The sequence below is a fragment of the Piliocolobus tephrosceles genome, chromosome 17 (genome assembly GCF_002776525.5).
Source record: "Piliocolobus tephrosceles isolate RC106 chromosome 17, ASM277652v3, whole genome shotgun sequence".
NCBI classification, from domain to species: domain Eukaryota; kingdom Metazoa; phylum Chordata; class Mammalia; order Primates; family Cercopithecidae; genus Piliocolobus; species Piliocolobus tephrosceles.
In genome coordinates this window covers 11154142-11173430 of record NC_045450.1, presented here as the reverse complement: position 1 = coordinate 11173430, position 19289 = coordinate 11154142, and the positions used below count along the sequence as shown (strand labels likewise).

At 53.2% G+C, this 19289-nt stretch overlaps 1 protein-coding gene across 4 annotated transcripts in view; it reads right to left on the bottom strand.

The window, feature by feature from the left end:
• Positions 1-8065: 8065 nt before the first annotated feature.
• CLEC16A (C-type lectin domain containing 16A) overlaps positions 8066-19289 on the bottom strand; it is a 236563-nt gene continuing 225339 nt past the window's right edge. For all 4 annotated transcript variants that reach the window (XM_023231082.1, XM_023231083.1, XM_023231085.1 and 1 more), the window contains one exon: positions 8066-11970. In XM_023231082.1, the coding sequence (XP_023086850.1) occupies positions 11615-11970 (356 nt within the window). In that variant the 3' untranslated portion in view covers positions 8066-11614. The remainder of the gene's footprint in view (positions 11971-19289) is intronic.

The following is a 19289-nucleotide window of genomic DNA, read 5'->3' as shown; positions in this document are numbered from 1 at the left end:
CTCTGGACGCTGAGGCAGGAAAATCGCTTGAACCCAGGAGGCGGAGGTTGCAGTGAGCCTAGATGGCACCAGTGCACTCCAGCCTAGGCAACAGAGTGAGACTCCACCTCAAAAAAAAAAAAAAAAAAAAAAAAGAGAGAGAGTTTTCAGGATCATGGAGAAATGATGAGCCATATCATGTAGTGCTGGGTCAAAAGCACGACATGAAATGACACCCACTGCGTTATTTCAATTCTAAAATGCACAGAAAAAAGACCAGAAAGAAATCTGCCAGGGTGTCCACAAGGGTTGTCCTTTAATGGTGAGATTATGGGAAACACTGTTTTTCTAGACTTTGCCAAATTGCCAGCAGAGCCGTGCAGTCCTTTTGGCAATCAGTGGCAGCAACATAGCAAAAGAGAAAAATGAAATCCGCCAAAGGAAGAGGTGATGGCAGCTCAGGTACACACCGAGCACATGGATGGTTTGTTTGGACACTTACTGAGCTGTCAGCCTGGTCACAGACCAAGAGCTGTCCTTTACCTGCCCTCTCCTTTGTGGCCAATCCAACCAAACCTGTCAATTTTATCTGCTGAACATGTTGCAGGTCACCCACTTCAGCTGTGACCCATCCCCACTGCCATGGGCTCCTCTTCACCGCTCCTCACCTGCAGCTCTGGTCATCATCTTGCCAGCCACGTCCAGCCATGCCATTTCTTTGCCTAAAACACTTCAGAGCGTGCCACTGCCCTCGGCCCCTCGGCCAAGCTCTCCAGTGCAGCTTTGAAGGCCTCTGGGGGCTGCCCAGGCAGGCCCTCTGGGTATGGCACCGTCACACTGCATTCCTGTCTTTCTATCTGGTTTCTTTATCATCTTCCATTTATGCCACGCCCAGCCTGGCCCAGGAGCTAGTGCTGCAGAGTGAAGCCACAGAACAAACATGGGGATTGAATGAACAAGCGGGGTGGTTCCTACTCTCCCCTAGGGCGTGCAAATGGGGAGAGGGAACCCAGGGAGTGACCCATTTTCTTAGGAGGCCTAAGAAGTTAGTTTCTGTGCCCTGTGTGCAGATGCCATAGCTGGGAAGTCATGGTCTGCCTGTTGTTAGATCCTGTCCTTTGTGAGGGCAATGGCTGTGTTCAGGTCACATCTGTGTCCCCAGGATGCAGCCCAGGCAGGCACACGGGCGGAGGTGGAATGAGAGAGAAGAGGCCCTGGGTCTCAGCCCATAGGGCAGCAACTTGAATATTTTAGCTGCCTTCTCGGGGAGGGGACATGCGGGTAGCAGTGGGGAGCACTCAGGACTGTGGCCTCAGTTGACCCAGAGGGGCTGGGCTAATCAAATACTGAGCTACCTGCACCTGACCCAGGGGTTGGGAAGGGCTACTGGAGGTAAAGGGACCAGGGTAAGGAGAAAATACTGTACCAGCCACGGATCACCAGTCTGCCCCTAGGCCTAGGTGCTGGAGGAGCCAACAGGGTGGGGAGCCCACATCTGCCCAAAAACTGGTCAGTACTTCTATCCAGGGGGACATGGGCCCAAGATCCTCAGATCTGATTTTTAAAGAGAAACCAGGAATCCAGATATTTGTACCAGATTCCCAACATTTAAAATCTCTGCTCAATGTTTCTTTAAAAAGCCTTTGATGGCCGAACAGAACACACTGGGGGGCTACACTGGGCCCAGGCCTGCCCATTTGTAACCTCTGGTTTGGGGGTATGGCTACTGTGTTGGGGTCTGGTAGCGCCTCCCTGCAGCCACTCCAGGTCCCCAGGCCCCCATCAGTCTTCCAGTTTATGCGCCTGTTGAGTCTCCAAGTTTCTGTCCAAAGGAGGAGCTCACTCAGGAGCTGTCTTGGCTCCAGGCGAGACAGCTGGGAGGAAGCAAGACGTTCATGGCATGGGACAGTCCTCAGCCAACAGGGTAAGAGAGCTGGGGGATAAATGCCTGACCTCCTGCCCCTCCCAGGACCAGTCCCGAGGCTCATCTACGCAGCTGTGCAGAGGGGCTCCAGAGAGGCTGAGTACCAAGCTCCCCCAGCAGTGTCTGGTGGTGACCAGGCCAGCTGTGCCCTGTCTACTGGCCTCCTGCCCTTCTTTCCCAGCTCCCACTCCAGCTTCCTGGGGCTACTGCTCAAATAAACCAGCTGCACCGTGTCCTCCTTTCAGGCCTCTGCTCTCAGTGGTTCCTCAAACGAAAACCATGAGATTTTGCTCATGGCAAAGCAACAAAAATCCTGTGAGGTGTGACAAACGCCAGGAAAGAAATGGATGGCAGCTGCTGATGGAGGAAAGCAGGGGTCTGACATCAGAATAGGCCCTGGAAGTAACACTGATTCTGTGGACAGAGGATAAGGACAGAGGATGGGTGCAGGTGCAGGGGTGGGGGAGGGGGCTAGAGGGAGGAAAGGCAGGTGCCAAGGTCCTGGCAGGGGAATGAGTTGAGGGGTCTTCCAGGACAGGGCAGAGGGCTCGTGTGCTGCAAGTGGTGGGGTGTGGCCAGGGTGGGCTGCAGAGGTGGCCCGGGCTGGCATCTTGTTTTGGCTGCTGTATCAGTCAGGATTCTTCAGAGAAACAGAACCAACGGGAGATACACATAGGTAGATAGGTAGGTAGCTATAGATATATAGATTTATAGGCTGGGCACGGTGGTTCACGCCTGTAATCCCAGTACTTTGGGGGCCTGAGGGAGGACGATCACTTGAGGCCAGGAGTTCAAGATCAGCCTGGGCAACATAGTGAGACAAAATAATAATAATAAATTCAGGTGTGCTAGCACACGCCTGTAGTTCCAGCTGCTCGGGAGGCTGAAGCTGTAGGATCACTTGAGCCTGGGAGTTCGAGGCTGCAGTGAGCTTTGATGGCAACACTGCACTCCAGCCTGGGTGACAGAGTGAGACCCTGTTTCTAAAATAAAATGAAATTAAAAATGAGATTTACAGATGCCCCTCAATTTACAATGAGACTACATCTCAGTAAACCCATCCGAAGTTGAAAACAACTTTAGTACCTCGATAAACCTGTCATAAAGTTGAAAAATCGTCAGTTGAACCCTTAAAAGGTGGGGACCATCTGTATTATGCGAATTGGCTCATGCAACTCTGGAAGCCAAGGAGTCCCAGAGTCTGCTGTCTGCAAGCTGGGAAGCCCAGGAAAGCCAGCGTTGTTCCAGTCCAAGCTGGAAGGCCTGAGAGCCAGGGCCACTGAGGTCCAAGGGCAGGAACAGATGGATAGATGGATGACCTGATCAAGCAGAAAACAAATTTGCCCTTTTTCCTCCTTGTTTTATTCGGGCCCTCAATGGATTGAATGGTGGCCACCCACAGCGGTGAGGGCGATCTGTTTCACTCAGTCTACTCGTTCAAATGCTACTCTCTCCCTTTTTTTTTTGAGACTGAGTCTGGCTCTGTTGCCCAGGCTGGAGTGCCAGTGGCACGATCGTGGCTCACTGCAAGCTCCACCTCCTGGGTTCACACCATTCTCCTGCCTCAGCCTCCCGAGTAGCTGGGACTACAGGCGCCCGCCACCATGACCGGCTAATTTTTTGTATTTTTAGTAGAGACGGGATTTCAACATGTTACTCATGATGGTCTTGATCTCCTGACCTCATGATCTGCCTGCCTCGGCCTCCCAAAGTGCTGGGATTACAGGCGTGAGTCACCGCGCCTGGCCTTCTTTTCTTTCTTTTTTTTTTTTGTGATAGGGTCTCACTCTGTCACCCAGGCTGGAGTGCAGTGGCCAATCTCAGCTCACTGCAGACCTCTGCCTCCTGGGTTCAAATGATTCTCGTGCCTCAGCCTCCTGAGTAGCTGGGACTTCAGGTGCCCGCCATCAGGCCCAGCTAATTTTTGTATTTTCGGTAGAGACAGGGTTTCACCATGTTGTTGGCCAGGCTGGTCTTGAACTCCTGACCTCAAGTGATCCACCCACCTCAGCCTCCCAAAGTGCTGGAATTACAGGCGTGAGCCACCACACCCTGCCTCAAATTCTACTCTCTTGCAGAAACACTCTCCCAGTCACACTTGGAAATCATGTCATGCCCACTATCTGGGCACCCAGTCAGGCCGACACATAAACTGAACCATCACAGTTGCCCCTGAGGATCAGCTGGGGACTTAAAAAAATGCCAGGGCTCAGCTGTACCCAACAGGTGCTGGCTCCATGTACCTGAGGGGTCCTGGGTTGCAGGTATTTCTTGAAGCCCCTCTGTTTTTCTGGCTGGGCTGTTGGTGAGACCCCCTGGCTGAAATTGCACGTGCCAGGCTGCATCCTAGTGCTTGATTTACCTGCCTCCACTTCATCTACACAAACAAGGACTCTGCCAGAAAGGTTCCCATTTTACAGATGAGGAAATTGAGTCTCGTGCAGTTTCACTACATACTCAAGGCCACAGGGATGGGGAGTGTTGGTGCAGGGACTTGAACCTCGTCAGCTGCTGCAAAGCCTGCACTGCCACCTACTCCACCCTGCCTGAGGTCTCGCTGGCCACTGAGATACCAGCAGCAGCTCGCTTGGTCTCAGCTCAGATACCTGTGGAGGGTTGGGGGACACAGAATTTCTGATGATGGCAGAGGAAAGCGCTCAAACACTCGTGCCCTTGGTAACCTGGCCCTGGCAAATTCTCCAGATCTTTGGCTGGTCCTGGTAAGGCCTGGAAGACACCAGAGTGAGCACACATAGGGAGAGGCTGAAGGTTAGGGTCATGGGCATGAAGGACTGAATGGAATTCAGGCTTTAAGAATCTGGAACTGTATCCAAGAATGACTCCATCCATCCATCCAACATACATGCACAGAGAGCCCATGGGCCGGAGCCTGCACCCAGCTCCCAGAGAACAGGTGAAAATAAGACACAGTCTTTGCCTGTGGGTGAGTCTACTGGAGAGGGAGAACTGAAATAAGAATTGCAAGGCTGGGCGCTGTGGCTCATGTCTCGTCTTAGTGCTTTGGGAGGCTGAGGCGAGAGGATTGCTTGAGCCCGGGACTTTGAGATCAGCCTGCGCAAGGCAGACTTTGTCTCTACGAAAAAATTAATAAATTAACCGGGTGTGGCGTGTACCTGTGCTCCCAGCTATGTGGGAGGCTGGAGAAGGAGGATCGTCTGAGTCCAGGAGTTGAGGCTGCAGTAAACTATGATTGCACCACTGCTCTCCACCTTGAGTGACAGAACGTGATCCTGTCTCAAAAAAAAAAAAAAAAAAAAGAGTTCCACAGTTCACAACACACTGTGACCTGTGATGGGTGTGTGTCATAGTGGCATCTCTGATCTGGGATGACATTTAGGGGTACAAGGACTCAGACATAAACACCCTAGTCCCAGAGTGAGCTGGTTCTTTTCTTCTGTTTTTTCTTTTTTTGAGACAGGGTCTCACTCTGTTGCCCAGGCTGGTGTGCAATGGTGCGATCTCAGCTCACCGCAACCTCCACCTCCTGCGTTCAAGTGATTCTCCTGCCTCAGCCTCCTGAGTAGCTGGGACCACAGGCCTGACTAAACTTTGTATTTTTAGTAGAGATGGGGTTTCACCATGTTGGCCAGGCTGGTCTCAAAGTCCTGACCTCAAGTGATCTGCCCACCTCAGCCGCACAAAGTGCTGGGGTTACAGGCGTGAGCCACCGCGCCCGGCCTGTTAGTTCTTCTGATCCTATCACTGAGAAAATCTTGGTTAGGTGCCAAAAGGCCTCCCCTATTAACAGGGAGCAGGCAAGGCTGGGCCTAGAGCCTGTGGCAGGTGCTAGGACCTGGCTAAAAATTTAGTGATATGGATTTGCTTGTACTGCATTTGTTTTTATATCTTTAATTTCTGGCAAGGGTAATGGGTCGAATGGTGAGCCCCTCTAAAAAGATGTCCATGTCCTGAACCTGGTCCCTGTGAATGTGACGTTATTTGGAAATAGGGTTTTGCAGAGGAAATGAAGGATCTTGAGTTAAGATCACCGTTGATCAGGGCAGGCCCTAAATCCAGTGACTGCTGTCCTTACAAGAGAAAGGAGAGGGGGATTTGACACAGACACGGGGAAGAAGGTAGTGTGGGGAGAGGCAGGGACTGGAGTGATTCACTCATGGGGTGAGGAACGCCAAGTACTGGAGCCACCAGAGCTGGGAGAGAGGCAGGAGGCAGCTTCTCCCTCTAAGCCTCCAGGAGGAGCAGCCCAGCTGGCAGCTTGATTTTAGACTGTGGCCTGCAGAACTGTGGGAGAATAAATATCTATTGTTTTAAGCTGCCCTGTTGGTGATCATCTGTCATGGCGGCCCTAGGAAATGAACGCAGCAGTGGTGCTGGTTTTCTGTTTCCAGTGAAAAGTCTTTGTCTTAAATAAATTGAAGTTAAAACGTTTTAGAGTCAAGGAAGCAAGGCCAGGTGTGGGGGCACTTGCTTGCAGGCCCAGCTACTCAGGAGACTGAGTTGGGAGGATTGCTTGAGTCTGGGAGATCCAGGCTGCAGTGAGCTGGGACCACACTGGTGCACTCTGGCCTGAGCAACATAGCAAGACCCCGTCTCAAAAAAGAAAAAAAAAAAAAAGCAAGGAAGCGACAGTGCGACCGTGGAGGTGACAGGCCGGCGTGTGTTCAGGGGCACATGCTGCCCTCTGGGAGAAAGTCAGCCTAGCCAGGCAGTGTTAGGACTGCAGAGACCAGGCAGAGTAGGGTGGGCCTCAGGGCAGGTGCACAGCCTGGGAGCCCAGGTGGCTGGTCTCTAAGTGGGGTGGGTAGACCCAGGGCTGGAGCAGGGCCAGGAGCCCTGGGGCCTGTGGAGGATAGGGAAGCTTCACACTATCCATCGGGCAGCCTTGAGTGAATCCCCAGGAAGCCCCTTCACCCCATGGGTGATTCAGAACCAACTTTCTTTTGGAGAACAGCTCTTTAGAGGTTAAGGGTTTTTTCCCAACGCCATGAAGTGCCACAGAGCAGCAGGAGGTGGGGGAAGGGGGTTTCCAGCAGCTGGCTGGCCAGCAATTGGTCTTCCCCTAGAGGTCACTGGCAGGCAGGGCACTACGACCTGCCCTTGCCGGCTCCTCCCTCCGGCTACCGTCAGGACGCTCCGGGCCTGTTGGGCATATCCACTGGACCCTGTGAGGCTTTGCTTCATGGCTACCGAGTGGGACCCTCCCGAGGCCATGGGGAAAATACTGACAGCAGGCGGTCTACGCACGTCACTTCCAACCGCTGAGCAGGGGATATACAGACATGCTCTGGGGGCACCAGAGACGCGGCCGCAGCCTCTCAACCAGCCCCAGGCGACCCCTGGGTTTGAACCTGGGCTGGGAATGCAAGGAGGGAGGAGCTGTCACCCGGCAGGTCTCAGACATGTCAATGCCCACAAGGCCTGAGAGCCGGGTGAGGCGGGGGCATGGGAGGGCAGCTCTGCCCTGGGCACTGGCTTCCTCCTGTTGGCATAGCCCCAACCCTTGGCATGCGATGAGGGAAGGGGATTCCTTGTTCATTCTTTCTTGACTCAACTTGGTTTTCCTCTCAAGACCCAGAAGTTCCTGGCCATTTCTGGGTAGGGTTTAAGCCGGATGGTCAGATTTTGAGAACCTGTGATCCCGTTTCCAGGTATTTCTGGGTTTCACGCTGGTGGACGTTGGTGTTTCCGAGTCATGCTCACCCCAGCACTTCACCTGACTCTGTCCTCGGTGGGGAGTCTTCCTGCTTCCCTTGTCCTAGCCTGGCAACAATGCGGCTGCTCGCTACGCTTGTCCTGCGAGGTAGGGCTTGGCTGTCCCACTCCACGGATGCAGAGCCTGAGGCCTGGATGGGCAGCCACCTGCCCAACAGGGAAAAGATGCAGAATGTGGACCACGCTGCCTGCACCCAGCAGAGGTAGGGCGGGGACACTTCCTGATGGGGCCGACTGCCCCTGAGCAGTTATTCCCAGTCTCCGGTTAGTATGAGCCCCGACAACCTTTTAGGAACCCAGGGATGGGAGGGAACCTGGAGCAGGAAGGAGGGAGAGGGAGGGGCTCCAGCCACCACACCCCCGCCAAGCGGCTGCACCGGGATGAGGGGTCATTGGCTGGGAACCTTCCCCTGTACCAGGCCACGGCCTCCTGCCACAGCCCCCAGGGGCAGCACGCTACATTCTTGGTAACTTTTTTCTCTTTTATTGCCAAGTTTAAATTTACAAGGAAGTTCCAGTTTTCATTTCCACCCTCGTGTTCAGTACCCATGAAGCATGAGTCACGCTGGCGAAAGGAGGTACTTCCCTAGAGCGGTCCCGAGGCTCAGAGGCATCGAGGTTTTCCAACCCTCGGTCCTCACTGAGACAAAAATTATTTACATATTTTTAGCTCAAGGAAATATAAGGAACTCGTACAGTATATGCCCAATGTCAACATGACTACACGAAATGCTTCAGGTTTATTTATTGCATCTAGACAAGAAGATCAAAATCAGTTCACCCCACGCCTTTTTAAAAAACGGTGTATCTCAGAGACCTTAGAGGAATCTAGCGCGTGTCTGCCAGGGCTGCGCCTCACCTGCCCCTTGGGTTGCTTGTGAACACCAGCGTTTGGGTCATGGGAGGCTGCCAAGGCTGGGGGAGAGGGACCAGGGTGGGAGGGCAGCAGAGGAGGGGCTGCTCACGGAGGCCTCTCCTCCCAACCCTAGGCCATGGCGGAGGCTGGCCCTTCTGCCTGGGGGAGCACCTCAGCTGGCCTCATCTGACCTGCTGGGACAGGTACCTCCCACGTCCAGAAAGGGATGAGCACACCTCCACAGCAACATTCAAAGCCAAGGTTTGGGAGTTCCTGCGGCCTGCCCTGCTCCCTGACTTGGCAAACCAAGCCAGATGGTGCACAGGGGAAGGGTGGACCAGGGCCCGGGCCATAACTCTAAGTGCTCTCTGCAGGGACTCGGGGGGCGGGCCAGATGGGTCTGTGGGGGCTGACCTCAGACCTCTGAGGCTATGACCTGAGTGTCAGAAGCCACAGCCCCCACTGTGGGCCTTCTCACCCTCCTGGTTCTTCCTCCAGATGCCAGGGACCCAGCATGTCTCGTCTGGACTGGCCTGTCTGGGAGCGCCCCAGCTATGAGGTTTGCAGGGAGCTCCTGAAGACACAGCTGTGCCCACTGCCGCTGAGACCCGGGTGAGGTGGGGTCCTTTGGAGCCAAAATGGCTGGTGGCCTCCAATGGGCTCCCAGACCTCCTTACATAAGAAAAGCTTCTGGGAGCCCTGGTTATAGGAAATCCTCACCCCACATACCTGGAGGTGTCCCCCAGAGGCAAGTCGCCAGCCCCAGCAGAAAGAGGCCCCTGAGAGTGACCCTGCAAGCCTGCACAGGGGACTGCCCTGTCCTTGGCCAGGGACGCAGGGTAGAAGCCCTGCCCTGAGCAGTGTCTTTTATCCTCTGCTGGTCCTCCCGGGCATGCTGTCCAGCCCTGGCCAAGACCTCTCTCCTTCAGTGCTCAGTGTTCACAAGGCCAGTTGGAGCCCAGAGACTTCTGATGGCAGGCTGGTGGCCCACCCGTGTGGCATGGAGTGAGCTGCAGGCTGTTCCTCCCGGTCACGCCTTGGGGCGGGGCAGTCACTTGCCTTCTCTAGTTTCTGCTGCCCCATAGACAGAATCATTTCAAAACCAGAAGTGCACGTCTCAGGGGCTAGCCAGCTTCGGCCAGGGCCAGCTTGATCTTCTCCACCCCTCTTGCTCTTACAAAATTAAGCAACACACAGGCTGCCTGCTGCGCGTGGGGTATCCCGTCTTCTGATGCTGTGGTCCTTCTCCCCGTGACGGTCTTCCCCCTGCCCTACTCTGCCTTCCTTCTCTTCCAGGGACTCTGCACACGGCCATGGTGGTCACAGTTTGTCCTTCCTTGGGGTTTCTGCCCACGTGGCCCCCTTTCTGAGCTGTGTCTTTTCTCTATGGAAGCAAAGGTCCTTGTACCTGCAGCCATGAAGGCTGGGTGGGCACAGCTACCCGGAGGGCTTCTGATGACCCATGAAGGCTGGGTGGGCACAGCGTCCCGGAGGGCTTCTGATGACCCATGAAGGCTGGGTGGGCACAGCTACTCGGATGGCTTCTGAAGACTGAGGCCTGCCCCCATGGGCGCCACTCCCCCTCCTTGGCAGGACTGTGTTTCCTTCAGGAGGCTGAAAACTGCCCTTGGCAGGCCTTGCCGGGACAGCTGGCTTGGCGGAGGAGATAGAGACTGTGTTCCTCTAAAATGCAGGTGGCAAAAGATCTCAGCGCGGCTCCCCAGGCTACCCTATGGCCAGGCTCCGGCAGACACCTAACGCCCCTGGTGGGCACATCTGCGGGCAGGTCTGGAGGAAAGTTGTGGAAGGTCTCACCAGTGACTAGAGAGGTGAGGGGCCGCTGGCCCTGGTGGACTTGGGGAGGGTGGATCACGGCCCGGGCCATGAGTGCTGTGTCCGTCTCCCAAGCTGGCTGAGTAGAAAGGACCATCTTGGGGGCTGTGTCTGATGCATCTGGGTCCTTGCCTGTTCACACCCCGCCCGAATGGGGAAGGGAACCATGGGGTTTTAATTTTCAGACCAGCAGCAGTAGCAGAGAGGGACAGTGGCAGACTCAGAGCTCTGGGGACACCACGCCCTTGCAGCTGGAGGGGAACTGGCTCTGGGCCATCTCTCGGCACACGGGGGCACACACAGTCGAGTGGCAGGTGACACTGAGGGTGGCTTCCTTTGATTTCCATCATGGCCACAGGGTCTGGAGTCTTCACGGTCCCAAGTGGTTCCTTCCTAGAGATGGCAACACTGAAGAAGATGCTGGAAGCTGTCTCTGTTTGGTTTTGGTGAAGAGAAATGAGGAAGCGTCCTGAGCGGGGAGCTGGCTACATTCTTTCTTTTCCTGGAGAAATCTTTCCATGATGGGAGGCCTCTCGGCTGCTACGGCAGAAAACCGTCCAGCCCTCTCAGCTCTGTGTGTACCTGAGAATACATGTATCTCCCTTGTTTTTGTTTAAAAAATAATCTAAACTTTCCAGGAAGGTACTTCATTATTCCACAGGTTTGCAGAGTTAGTGAGTAACAAAGAATCACTTAAGTAAATGGAAAAAGCCACACTAAGAACTCTAAAACATCAGGAAAGGTCCAGTGAAAATGATAATGAAATCTTAACTGTATTATTACACTTCTCACATGACATCAAACCGTAGTGCTGATGTTTTTGGACTCTTTTTTTAAATAGAAGTTTTAAAAATAAATGTTCACTTGCTGCCAAAAGCGGAAATAAATATCCAAAGGAGATGTTTATCTAAGTCTGCTTTTCTATAAATTTCTACGTACAGTGACCTGGTCCAATTCTTCTGTGCACACTGGGGCTGGTGACAGAGGAGCCATATGACAGAGGAAGCAAGAGGTGCCGGTGGGTCCTGCCACCCGGGACTCAGAGACACGGAGCCCAGGCAGCTCCCTGAGGTGGCCCGTGCAGTCGACTACATTCGCCGGGGTGTCTCCGCTGGTCCCAGCCTGCACGTGAAGAGATGCAAAGTGAAAAAGGAATTCAAGGGTAACATGGCCTTCTTCCCATTCAAGGGAGCGCAGGGATAGGTGGCTGAGATGGCTGCTGGGGGCCGCAGAGAACGATGGGTGCTCCCAGCATGTCTTGCCAGTCAGCGGCACTGGGGTCCCTACCAGCAGGGCCACACACACAAAGGGAGGCCCCCGGCACTGACTCAGTCCTCAGCGGGGCCCACAGGCTCAGCACATGCAGCCTCTTCGCCCAGGGGCTCCGTGCAGGCGGCGGCTGGTGTGGATAGCGGGGGGATGCCGGTGAGGCTGCGGAGGCTGTGGGGGTCAACTGGGGGGACAAGGGTCAGCGACTCGACGCTCAGCGTGTCAGCCGTGTCCTCGCAGAGCAGGGAAATGGTGGGCTGCTGGGCAGGGACGAGGCTGGGGGATAGGCTGGCTGTCTCCACGGCTGCGCTCCTGGCCATGTTCTTGCTGGGCTTGGAGTCTGCTTCCGTTTCGTTGACGATTACCAACTGGTCAGGAAGGTGAGGCTTAGGCAGTTCTGGAGTCAAGGGGGCATCTGGATGAGGGGAGAAAAACCAGAAACACACTGAGCCCTTGAGACATCCCGTTGCACTGTGCCCTCTGTTCCCATCCTGAACTGCGTCCCTGGTGAGCTAGGTGGGAGGTGGCTGGCTGGTGTGAGGGCTCAGCGTGGCTCCACTCACTCCTTTTGGGGACACAGAACCTGCAAAATCCAGTCCGACCTAGGCCTGGGGAAAATGAAGCAGGGCCTAGGGTTACCCTGACTTGTGATATGAGGGGAAAATTCAGGGCCTGTGCAAAATCAGCATGTGGGTTATGAAAGCACAGTTCCTGGGTGCAGAGACCTGGCTGACAGGATTTATGTGTGGGCAAATCTCAGGCCTGCCTGATAATAAATACTTGTTTAGGAAGTAATTGGGCTTGCGTGTGCTCGTAATGTCAGGCCATTTCCAGAGCATACATTTGATGACATTTACCCAAGAGGAAACCCACTGCAATATTTAAAAGAAAAAAAGAAAGAAAAAAAGGAAATTCTGTAGAACTTTTCAGCTTGCAAAACCAAAAAAAAACCTTGGCCTGCCTCCTGCTCCTCCTCAAAGTGCTGAGCCAGCACCCACCAAGGGGCTGCTGTGGTTACTCAGGCCATTACTATCCCGAGCTTCCCGGCGGCCACTCAGAAACCACGCCAGGACCAAGGCAGGCGAGGTTCCACCCAATGCAGTTATTCTTAGGGCAGCAATTTCTTTTCTTGGTGCTTTATTTTTTGGCAGGGTCTCACTCTGTTGCCCAGGCTGGAGTGCAGTGGCGTGATCTTGGCTCACTGCAACCTCCACCTCCCGGGGTCAAGTGATTCTAGTGCCTCAGCCTCCCGAGTGGTTGTGATAACAGCCGTCTGCCGCCACATCCGGCTAATTTTTGTATTTTTGTAGAGATGAGGTTTCACCATGTTGGCCAGGATGGTTTCAAACTCCTGACCTCAAGTGATCCGCCTGCCTCGGCCTCCCAAAGTGCTGGGATTACAGGCATAAGCCACCATGCCCGGCCCTTGGTGCTTCTCAAAATCCTGCAGACACACGCTGGCCCATTTGCCTTCCAGTGATGAACCTGCCTGAACAGAAACACCAGATGCAGCTGGAATTCACTGTGGAAAACATCTTCCAGCACTTCAGATGCCGGGTGTTTAAAAACATTGAGAAGACGAGAGTGGGCATCCTGCTTGGAGAGCGAATTCTCATTTGCACAGAGCTGGGGGTCCCCAAGCCATGGCAGGAGGTGCTGACGATGCCATATCAAGCTAAGAGTCTGACAGCAGCCTGGGGCCCGGGAAGCATGGTAGAATTATTATTATTTTTTTTTGTTCAACGTGATTCCAGTTTAGTTTTTTATTTTCTAAGTCAGGCCAAAATAAAACAGAACAGCAAACGGAACATAAAGCAAAATAATGGAAAAACAAAGAACGAAATAAAAGCAGGCAGCATATAGAAAGGGAAGAGGGAGAGGAAGAGAGCTCTTATCACGGAGCGAAAGCACGACAGACAGACTGGATCTCAAAGCACACACCAGCATTTCTCCCCACAAGACTCCGGGAAAGATGAACTCTAAAAGGTTCCAATTCATTTCATGTCTTTTATCTGAGACGGGGTCTCACTCTGTCACCCAGGCTGGAGTGCAGTGGCATAATCATAGCTCACTGCAGCCTCAACCTTCTGGGCTCAAGCAGTCCTTCAGTACTTACTGCCTCAGCCTCTTGAGTAGCTGAGACTACAGGCCCGTGACACCACACCTGGCTAATTTTTAAAATTTTCTGTAGAGACGGGATCTCGTTACGTTGCCCAGGTTGGTCTGGAATTTCTGGGCTCAGGCAGTCCTTCTGCCTTGGCCTCTCAAAAATGCAGGGATGTGCACAGGTGTGAGCCACCGTGCCCAGCCCAATTAGATTCTTCCTAAGGCCTTTTTTTAAAAAGAGACAGAGAGAGAGAAGATCTAGAGGAAACCATTGCATGAGGCTTTGGTCCTCGCTCTGGGAGGGTGGCAATGGGCATCAGTGAACACTAGTGGAAAAAGTGATTTGAGGTGTGATCTGAGCCCAGAAATGCTGAGTAAACACTACATGCGAATTCCGGTTTCTTTGAATTTCAACTAATTTGCTCCATTCAGTAAGGAGGCTTGCGGTGCTGGGCTGGTTTCAGCTCAGGCGTGCGCCCTGACCTAGCACGATCTGCCTGCTATTCCTCAGAACCTGTGGTTCTCTGAGCAGGGCTCACCTGCTCTGGTGGCCTCTGCCCTTGCTTCAAATGGGCATGAGCAGATCTATGATGAACTCACACACATGTGGATCCACACATAAGTTTCGCTGCTGAGGAGGCAGTTTAGAAATGACTAATTCCCCAAATGGTACTGTCCTACCATCTGGAGACAGAGCAGCCAAACGTTTCCTTCATGTTTTCTTAAAATTTCTATGTAAGTGTTTTCTCTCTTTGCTCAAGTCTGCATTTGCATGCAGATATTCAAAATGCTGGCCAACTTCGTTCTCTGCTCCTTAATGGGGTATTTGGTGATGAGAATCATCAGGGATGCGGAAACCTTGTAGGCAAATACATCAAAAAGAGTAAACCAATTAACAAACAACAGCACGCGCACAGAACTGTTTCTTCTTCAGGAAAAGGACCAACAATTTTTATTAAAAGGGTTGGTTTTCCCCCTAAAGGTAGCCTCTTTTTTAATAGGAAGAAAATAACCCCTTCTTACCCACTGCCTACGACATGGCCTTGTTGTTGAAGAACTGCTTCCTGAACTTGATCTACACATGTATCCAACCAAGGGAGGTAAAAAAGGAGAACTCTGCCAGGTTTTCACTGGGGGGAAAATTACCCAGTGAGGACACTTTTTGTTTCCAGTCAAGCGCTGAGCTGCAAAAGTTACTGGTGAAGCCCTGGCTTCGTGCTTGCTGGTGTTTTTGAACTCGAGGGCCACAAGTTGAGGCCAGGCCCAGGAAATGAGGGATTTGGAGAAAAGTCTGACTTCCTGGCCATGGGCTGGGGAGACACAGCCGAGGGGGTAATGGGACGTTCGGGAAGGCCATGTTTCCACGAGCAGTGGACAGACCTCCCGTGGCTGTGGCCTGTGAGGACACCAAGGCAGCAGGTCCCCCACATGCCTGGCCAGCACCTCTGAAACTGATCTGCAGGTCTAGGGTGGGGCCTTAACATATCCTTGTCAAGCAAGTGGTGACTTCCAGCAAAAACTTGGATTTGTTGTGCTGGGCTGGGAAAAGGTGGGGCTGAGTGTTGTGGGGAAGAAAAGGATGGTACCTGTAAAACAAGTGCAGGGCAAAGCTCAGAGAAAACAGGATTTCAACACAAAAGAAGGCAAAGGCTCCCAGCAGACAAGCGCAACGGCCAATGGAGAAAAGCGCATCAGAAACCAGAGAAGAAGCGTCACAGGGGAGGCAGCAGGGATGGCCCCAACAGCGAGCCAGGCTGCTGGGTGGCGGCCCATGGAACAGCCTCATCGCTGTGTGGGTGCTACTCAGAAAGGGATATGGGGGGACCACATCCATCCATGTGTCTATGAGGGAAATGGCTCTTGGCCTCCGGTCAAAACAGGACTGAATTTGCCACTTATCTTAGAGCAACTCCAGGGGAAGAAAGGAAAAAAGAAACGAGACTTCTTGGTTGCTTTCTACAAATTCTCACTTCGCCAGCCAACTGCCGCCCAACCCCCATGGCCTAAACTGCGGGGACCCCTGGGGAACTTGGTGGGAGCATCTGCTTCTGGCCCGGGCTGAACCTGACGCTGCTGCACACTTCACAGAAGACAGCGTTTCCAGGCTGTACAGGTCTGGCTCAGAAGGACCGCCGTGAAGGTCAAGGGCCGGGGATCTGGTTTTCACATGAGGTGAGGCCAGAAAGGGAGCAGGGAGAGCCAACTTTGGGGGAAACTGGGGAAGTGCTGCCTTGGCAAATGGCTCTGTGCTCAGGCCCAGCTTGGCCCACCTTGCCAGCGTGGACCCTGCCGACTGTGGAAATGCAGCATGGCGAGTGGACGTCGCGGCCCGAGCGGCTCCCAGGGGAGACCTGCCTGAATTGACTGTGCGTGAGGTGTCGTGGCAGCCGCCGTTCGGAGCACTAAACCCAGTGGCCGCCATGACTGTCGGCCTCCGACAGGCTGAACACTCGCCGGCGTCCTTTCCTGCCACTCCTGACTAGAGGGAAAACACAGCGACAGATCATAGAAAGCCTTTAACAATGGGACGGCAGAGGCGACACGGAGGGGACACAGAGCAGCAGTGGACGCTGAGCACTGACGGGGTGGGGGTCGTGGGGCAGTGCCCAGCATGGGCTTGTGGCCACTGGAGCATGGGGCACTGGCCCCCCATGCAGAGAAGACACCCCCCATGCAACCCCCAGGACGAGGCAGGGTCAGGATCATTCAGAACCAAGTTGTTCACTCGCGCATCTTAATCGGGTTGGGGCAGAGAAGGTGGGGTCCTGTTGAGGAAAGACGGGTTCATCCGCAACATCTAGTCCCGGTCGGAAGCCTCAGGGGACGGAAGAACAGAATCACCTGTCAGTTTGAGACGTGGCCCAGGAGTTAGGACACGAAAACCCTGCATCCTCAGGACGGTGTGAGGAGGGCAGGGTGTGTGGCTGGAGGACTGGTGTCAGATCAGCTAAGTGAATCAAGCAGATTTCTGACCCCAAGTGAGGAGGTTCTTGGTGTTACATGCTGACGCCAACAGCACAGCTCCGAGTCCTGGGAAAGCTCAGATGCTCGAGGCGCTCCACGAGCCTCCCCCTCAGCCACCTATCTGGGCAGCGACTTGGTAACCCGTGCCTTTGAAAACCAAGACTGAACCAGAGCAGGAGAGCTGAGACCAGGTGCCAGGTGGCTGAGTGGGGCTTCTAACTGGCTGAAATGAAAACGTCAGGAGCGTCTCACTGCGAAGGGAGAAACCACACTCTCAGAGACAAAGGCAGGTGAACACACAGCTTGAAAGTGACACCATAGAGCACTACAGTGTGAAGGTCCTTAGATACCACTGGACTATCCACTGAAAAATGGCAAAAATGGTAAAGTTTATGTTATCCGTAGGTTACCACAATAAAAAAGGATGATGCCACAGAGAAAACTGAGGAGAAAAGGGAACATATCTTACTTGGGGTTTCTATCCTTAAAACTCCAGCAGGACAGTGGTGACCGACTTCAGTGGCATGCGGGTGGGTTTCAGGCCATCTGACTCTCAGTTGGCCCAAATGGGAGGCGTCGTGGGGTGAAGGGGGCTCATTTGGACGCAGGCACAGGGGTGGGTCCAGATGGGAGGGAAGCCAGGGAAGCTCCCTGCACTGGGCTGTCAACAGCAGCCAGACCCGTCTTTCTTTCTGTAAAACCTCAGGGGACAATCGAGCTGGCCATGACTCATAACCCAATGTGGTTTTGTTTGTTTGTTTTGAGACAGAGTCTCGCTAGGTTGCCCAGGCTGGAGTGCAGTGGCACGATCTCGGCTCACTGCAACCTCTGCCTCCCAGGTTCAAGCAATTCTGCCTCAATCTTCTGAGTAGCTGGCATTACAGAATGCCTGCCACCATGCCTGGCTAATTTTTGTATTTTTAGTAGAGATGGGGGTTCACCAAGTTGGCCAGGCTGATCTCGAACTCCTGACCTCACATGATCCACCCGTCTTGGCCTCCCAAAGTGCTGCAATTACATGAACCACCACACTCGGCCCTTTTTGTTTTTTAAAAATGAATGTTTAATTACACCTACTACGTGCTCCCCCAAATTAAAAATAAATAAATAAGCAGGCTGACAGTCACGCTGTCGTCAGTTTTGAACAAACGGTTTTCTGTCTTCCCAATGTAGCTCACGTGGAATGTATGTGAACTCCAACTAATCTGGAGCTCAGAGGTGTGAGTGGGTTGTTAAAGAAACTCACTGTGGGCCAGAGTTCTTATCTGAGGAGATGGTTTTCTTATCAGCATCTCACCCAGAGAGTGTGAGTGTGTGTATGTGACTAGGTGCCTGTGTGTGTGGTACATACATTTGTATGTGTGTGACTGTGTGCATGTACGTGAATGTGGCTGTGTATTTATGTGTGACCATGTAAGTCCATTTGTATATCTGTGACTGCGTAAGCATGTGCAGTTGCATATGTGTGACTGTGTATGTGTGTGTGACTATGCATGCACATTTGTATATGTGAGTGTGTATGTGCAGTGGCATGTGTGTGACTATGTGTGTGTGACTATGTGCATGTATGTATGTGTGGGAGTGTGACTATGCATGCACATTTGTATGTGTAAGTATGTGTACTGGCATGTGTGTATGTGTGTGTGACTATGCATGCACATTTGTATGTGTGAGTGTGTATGTGCAGTGGCATGTGTGTGACTGTATATGCGTGTGACTATGCGCATGTATATATGTGTAAAACTGTGACTATGCATGCACATTTGTAAGTGTGTGTATGTGCCCTGGTATGTGTATGACTATGTGTGGGAGTGTGACTATGCATGCACATTTGTATGTGTGAATGTGAATGTGTACTGGCATGTGTGTGACTGCGTGACTATGCATGCACATTTGTATGTGTGTGTATCTGAACTGGCAGGTGTGTGTGTAGGAGTGTGACTACGCATGCACATTTGTAAGCGTGGCTGTATGAACATGCGCATTGGCATGTGTGACTGTGTGCGTGCAGAAGTGTTACTGTGTGGGTGCACAGTGGTATCCCAGAAGATATTTCTAATGTTTTCCTGTGGCCCCACATGTGGTTCTAAAATTGGGTAGTTTTTCACTTTCCCGCTGTATATTCTTTGCAAGTTCAGCTTCTCAAAACCATAAAATGTTTAAGGGGAAAAAATGCTGATTCCAACCCTGCAATTTTCTCACTAGGGGCTGGCTGAGGCCTGCCAGGCTAGCTCTGCTGGATGTGTGGGCGACAAGATGCCTGGCTCCTGGACACGTCGTGGGGAGGGTGTGGGGCTCTCCCCACAGAGCACTGGAGGATCTCACCGCGCTTCTCGAAAGGACTGGCCATTAAAGTGCCCTGGGGCACAGTTACTCGGGTCATCAGGGAGTTCAGTGTCGACTCTCCCTTTGGTCTGGGGCCAGCACTGAAAGAGCCACTCCAGGGCACCCATAGCTCTGCCTCTGGTGTGCAAAGGAGGCTCAGAGGCAGGCGCTGCACACAGAGGGAGCCTCCGGGTGACCAGGGAGCCAGTGATCCCTCGGGGCTGTCCCCTTCCCCCTTCCGGCTGAGAGTCCCTCGCCTGTGCTGGGCCTGAAGCTACCTGGGCCATAGGCTATGGCCCTGATGGGCATGGGGACTATTCCTCAAAGCTGTCCTTCCCC